Genomic DNA, 6091 nt, shown 5'->3' with positions numbered 1-6091 from the left:
CGATGACCACTACGCTACCAGCAGGGCTATTTTCTCCTCCACTTTCTGGGGTATTTATGTTAAGGTATTTTTGTTTCCTGCGCTTGGGGGTGGTAGCCAGCGCCACTCGGGGTGAAGGGGACCTTCTTTTTAATCCCCGTGTTGTGACTCTAGTGTCTACGACATGTCGAGAGTGGTCGACCAGCGTTGAACCCTCTTAAGCTCCCTATGGCACCAAGACTGCCAGAAAGAACAGAGGCCCTCGCTATGCATGCAGCGAATCAGAATAGCAAATGAGGTTCTCGTTGAAATAAGACAGAAATAAGGGTTGGCAGTCAAGAAAACCGTGGGTTCGGATCGTGGGAAACCATGGGTTGTGGGTTTGGATCCCACCCAGCGGGCATTTTTTCTCCACTTCCTTTCCAAATTTTTTATCTGTTTCAATGACCTACCACATCCTCCCCTTTGCTTTTCGAGGTTTTCTTGACTCCCAACCCTTATTTCTGTCTTATTTCAATGAGCCCCTTATTTCCTATATATATATAGCGAAAGAAGTCGTCTGACACGTTTGCCGTTTTTTGTTGCAAAAAGTTTCGTAGTTAGAAACTCCTTCTTCAGGGCTGTATTTTAATCTCGCATTTCGCCTTTATACAAAAACTTCTGTGAGGGAGGGGCCCTTCCTCATCCCTCTAGGACAAGTCGCGGGTGAGGGGTGTTTCAAACAGTTGCATTCCAATTGGCTAGAAAGGTGGAAAGGGAAAGAACACGGACGAAAAGTGTTTTCGTGCTGCCAATCGGAATGCAACTGTTTGAAACACCCCTCACCCGCGACCTCTCCTGGAGGGATGAGGGAAGTGCCCCTCCCTCACAGAAGTTTTTGTATAAAGGCGAAATGTGAGATATTAAAATACAGCTGTGAAGAAGGAGTTTCTAACTACGAAACTCTTCGCAACAAAAAACGGGAAATGTGTCAGTCGACTTCTTTGACTATTTTTATACTGGCCCATCGAACCTCATGATCTATATATATGTATATATATATATATATTTTTTTTTTACAGGTACTGCCTGTTTGATTTTTATAATGTGATTGCTGACATCCATGTCCTCAATCAAGTAATAGAAAAATGTATATGGCATTTATAGACTACAAAAAATTAGTGCCCTTCCACTCTGAAGAAGGATGGTCTGTAAAGCTGGACACAGTCCATGGAGGGCACGAAACAAAACGCATTTGTTTGTAATTTATGATTGAGCGAATACTTCCGAGCCAATTAGCTGAATGAAACTTGGAATGACCTGAGCTTTATTCTAGATGACAAACATGGAGCTGCCTGTTTCGATCCCGCGTCGTGGGCATCTTATTGTTTATGTAACACACCAACACAATCCGCTCGACCACTGAGGAACCGGACAGGTGGCGTAGGGCCGTTTGACGTCCACGTTTAAACCTCTCACCAGCACAAAGGACATGTCATCAGTAAGGGCATGAAACCTATAGCTGCGCTTGCACGCCCCCCACCTCCCTCCACTCCCAACCCATGCACACAGACTGCGGCAAGGTTATGTGAGTGTGCTTAGAATTGAAAAACACCGTCGAAAATGTAGCTCTGAAAGCCCTTTATTAAGCTGAACAAGTAATATTGGCAAACGGCTGCGTTCCAAGTTGGCAAGTTGCTGTTCATGCGGGATGGATTCGCCGCGACTCGTCGAGCTGGAACTTGAGGCGGAAACGGTGGCAGCAACGGCTTTCCGTTGTTTTTGCACCCATTCGCGCTTCTGTTCAGGCCAACGCTTCAATTCCTGCTCTCTCCAAGCGAACAACATGCGTCCCTTCCATTAAAACCTGGAAGTTAAAAACTGGAAGGTCTCGAGCTTTACTATAACAGACAAACATGTGGCTGTTTGTATCCCTCCCCTGTCGTAGGCGTCTTACCCAGACCTAACCTCTTGGTTACGGTGGACAGCTGACAGGGCGATTGAGCCGTGACATTTCAATGTTTAAATCTCCCACCACAATGGGCATGTCATTCCAGTAGTGGCGTGAAGTCCAGCTGTTGGGGCACGCCCCTCCTCCTTCCATCCCCAACCTGTGCATGCATAAACCAGCAACCGGTGATGGGCGCATACTTATGTGGGAAATACACTGACGAAAATGTCGCTCGGGAAGCCTTTCAAGTTGAAGTATGGGCTCACGGCGTTCCAACCGGGAAAGTTGCTCTTCAATCAGGAGGGATTCGTAGCTACTTGACCATGCGGAATTTGAGGCGCGGCAGCGGCTACATGCTCGGCGGCAGCGGTGACTTTCGGTCGTTTTCACGCCCATTCGCGGTTATGTTGATTATCCGTTTATAATCTGATAACGCCGTTATCAGCCGATTGGGCAACTTGGTAAAAGAGGCATCTGTGGTGGCGAGAGGAATAACTAGTGAACGGGAAGAGCAGCGGTGGCGAGGAGGAGCCACGCAGCGGCGCCGAGTAAAGCGGCTTCATCGGAATGAAAACTGAGGGGGTAGACTGCTTCGCAGTAAAAAGCATTCGATTCTGCCTCAGTACTGAAAGCATTGAAACAACATTCAATTAAGAATATTTGCATAAGGCTCTCGGAGGACATACACAAGGGATGCTCAAACACGATATAATCCTCCACAAGAAGAGTAAACAATTTCCGATCAGAAAGGGAGTAGGACAAGGACACACCGTTTCTCCAAAATTGTTTACAGCATGTCTAGAAGAGCTACTCGGGAAGCTTGACTGGGAGGAGGCAGGATTGCAGATGAATGGAGATTTTCAGACGACATAGTCTTGCTCAGAGAGTCTAGAAAACACACATGCAAAGATTACTCAGGACCTGCACTCGGAAAGCTTGGTCGTAGAGTTAAGAATAACTATGAATAAAATTTAATTAATGCCAAACAGACATTCCGAAGCTCTCTCTTCAGCCTAGACAACAATTAAAACGCAAGAACAAGTGGGAGAAAACCACTGCTGTGAGCGGTTGTCAGTGCCCATCCCAACCAAGAGAAGATAATCCAGCGCAGAACACACTCAATCAAGTAATGAATAGTAGGCTCCCTCTATGACCCAAGAAAATGCTATACAACCAATGCATATTGATGGTAATGACATATGGGGAGAATCTTGGTACCTTGGTACCATTAGGAAAGAAAACTTGGCCTATGCGAGCCGTCGAAGTATGATAGGAGTAACGCTCAGGGACAAGAAATGAGCGTCTTGGATCGGGGAACAAACTCGAGTGGAAGATATATTTCAAATTAAGAAAAAGAAATGGTATTCGCGGCTTGCCATGTAATGCAATGAAATGACAACCAGTGGACCGCTAGGGTAACAGCACTGAAAGAAGGGACTAAATGTTGTAAGGGACGACCATTAATTCGATTGAGGGATGAAATATGAAAATTTGGAGGCAATGAATGGACTTGGGCAGCAGGACAGATGCCGCTGGAGTTCTATAGAAGAAGAGAATCCTGCAGCAGACTTGGGTGCACTCTACCTGTGGTTCAACTGCACTCAATGCACTCAACTGAACCATGCATGCAGCCAAGAAAGAATATTGATGAATGGCGATGTTGAGCCAATTGCGATTTGACACGTATCAGTGTCACGGAATGAAGCATGATGTTCTAAATTGCGCAGTGCCACGGAAGAAATGCCATTTCGAGTCCAATGACATGCACACTGCTGTCATTCGCCAAATTTAATTTGTTGTCGGCATAGATTGGTCAATCGAGGGCACTGTGGGGAAGTTAATTGGACCACAATATTGCCTTAAATTAAGTGCAGGGTGATGATGATTAGATAAATACTCACAGAAAGGAAAGCGCTTTCCTTTCTGTGCATGGGCGTCGGCACGGGGATGCAAAAGGGGCACTTGCCCCTCCCCCTCCCCCCAAGCCACACCAGAACAATTGCCCCGCCCCCTCACCCATTTCCCCTCAATACAATGGGTTTGCCCCCTTCAAGACAAACTCCTGCCGACGCCCATGTTTCTTTGTATGTTTATAAAGTTGGTCTTAATGACAACTGGAAAGTTGAAAAGGTAAACAGGGTGCAATACATAACATTTTTGATGTTTCAGATTAGATGGGGGACCGTCCTGTGAGGTCGGGCCCCGTCCGAAACATCAAAATAAAGTTATGTTAAAGTTAAGTTTTTTTTGCTGTGCTTGTTTTCAGCAAATTATATGAATACACACACATATTACTATAGCAAAATTTGTTCATTCAAAGCGTTTCACGCGATGACGAAGACCGCGTGATGCTGCCTAACGACTTAATAGTTCCATGTTCACACCGCCTTCTTGAATCCGCTGCTATCTGACAGGAAATGGCAGCGGAGTATCGGGAGGCGAGCCGCAGCGGTCGTGCTCTTCGATTGTCAGTGCCGGACTCGCCGCGGACTGTGCAAAATGCCATACGGTATTCGTACTGTTCGACTACCCGCGGGTTACCGCGGTGAGTCAGACAAGCGAACAGCCCCAGTAGAGAATGGCAGAGCGGCTTTGCAAAAAGTGTCGTCAGGGTCTCATTTGAATTCTTTCTATTGAGGAAACATCTATGTCGGCAGCGCTTCGAAGTTGTCGCTCGTGGGTCGACCAATATTTAATGTTTTCCTGTGCGCGGCAATTTGAACATGGCGCCAAAAAAGAATTTAGCCAAAGTTGGGCATTATAGTTTCGTAGTTTGGTAAAAATATGTTGCAAACACTACATAATAGTTGTTTTTGAACCTCATTTAGCAACAGTGAACGTTAAATTATGGTTTAAACGCAAAAGAATTTTTGTTTTTGAAATCGGCATGAAATAATAAAAATTCTTAACAATTCAATGCAACTGCAAAAATATTAGAAATCATATTAGTACATAATAAATTTTTTAAAGCAGGAATCCTTACCGCTTCTGCTCTACGCACGTTTTAACAGTTCTATCGAAAAGAGAAAAATATATAAAGAAAAAAAAAACCGACCGTGTTCCGTGTGCGCTTGCATGGCGGTATTCCTTGTGCGCTGTGAGGTTCGAAGCTTCGTGTATTAGGTGTTAGCTTGAATGATGCCCGTTGCCCGTAGAGATGTCTTGATTATCGTCTGCTGCAGCTAACGCGCTAAGGGCTTCTGTCTAGGATGGAACGAGAATTTGAGGAAATCGATTCTAAAAACTCCTGGAATTCAATTTATCAGGTAAGTTGCCTTGCCGCCGCTGCAGCCGCTCACCGTTGTGGTTCGTTGTCACAGCTTTCATGTAACGTAGCTTCCTTCGTGGATTAAAGTTCCCGGTTATTTTAGTGTCTAGGGCCTTCGAAGTTTTCAGTAATAAATGTGAAGCGGCTGTATGTTTCGCGTCATCTGCTTTAAATTGGAATAAGCGTTAGGCCTATGGTTTGTTAACAATGTAAGCTTGGAACCCACGCATCCAAGGGGCAGGTGTAGCCAGTAAAGTTGAAATGTGCGAGTTTGTGGTCATGATGCAGTCAGCAAGTGTCATTATAATCAGCCCTTGAGGACTGCAATTTGTGGTGGATAAGGAACATCGCCGATCTGAAACCGGCACTGCGCGCAGCTGTCTTTCAGCATCAATGTAAAGCGGTAGCTCGTATCGTTTTCTGCGTGTTGGCGCCTTTGCTTTAGAAAATTATAGAAGCGTTTCAGTCCAGCTATTGTCACTTCTGTAATACAGAAAAACCTTGGCGTTTTATTTTGCAGAAGATTAGGCACAAGTCCAACAACTATGACTACACGTGTAAAGACGCAAGACGTATGGACAACAAGGGCTTAAATCGGTATCGAGATGTCAACCCATGTGAGTACACGATGTACTACAGACATTTTGATGTCATGTGTAACAATTATCTCTTATTTGTGTCATGCAGTGCAGTGAAAGGAATATGGTTGCTTTGCAGCAGCTGTGTAGTGTGTATATTATGTGTTGCGCCTTGGACTTCGAATATCCCGTTGACGTTTGCATAGAAAAAAAAAAAAAAGCAGCACCGTCGTTTGATTGTGGAATAGTAACTATGCAAACTGTGTGGTACAGTGGAAGGGACACTAAAACTTCCATTCTTTGGGCTCGGACTTCTGGAATGACAGCAGTCGCTCG

The 6091-nt window shown here is 45.1% G+C and overlaps 1 protein-coding gene across 2 annotated transcripts in view; it reads left to right on the top strand.

The window, feature by feature from the left end:
* Nucleotides 1–4956: 4956 nt before the first annotated feature.
* The window catches only part of LOC144155122 (tyrosine-protein phosphatase non-receptor type 1-like), an 87263-nt gene continuing 86128 nt past the window's right edge, over nt 4957–6091 (top strand). For both annotated transcript variants that reach the window (XM_077686377.1, XM_077686376.1), the window contains exons 1-2: nt 4957–5175; nt 5698–5794. In XM_077686377.1, coding sequence (XP_077542503.1) covers nt 5119–5175; nt 5698–5794 — 154 coding nt within the window. In that variant the 5' untranslated portion in view covers nt 4957–5118. The remainder of the gene's footprint in view (nt 5176–5697; nt 5795–6091) is intronic.

This window comes from Haemaphysalis longicornis, unplaced genomic scaffold (assembly GCF_048455015.1).
Source record: "Haemaphysalis longicornis isolate Haplotype H1 unplaced genomic scaffold, Haemaphysalis longicornis Haplotype H1 scaffold_1, whole genome shotgun sequence".
NCBI classification, from domain to species: domain Eukaryota; kingdom Metazoa; phylum Arthropoda; class Arachnida; order Ixodida; family Ixodidae; genus Haemaphysalis; species Haemaphysalis longicornis.
The sequence above is the reverse complement of the archived record's forward strand: the minus strand, read 5'-3'. Positions and strand labels throughout refer to the sequence as shown.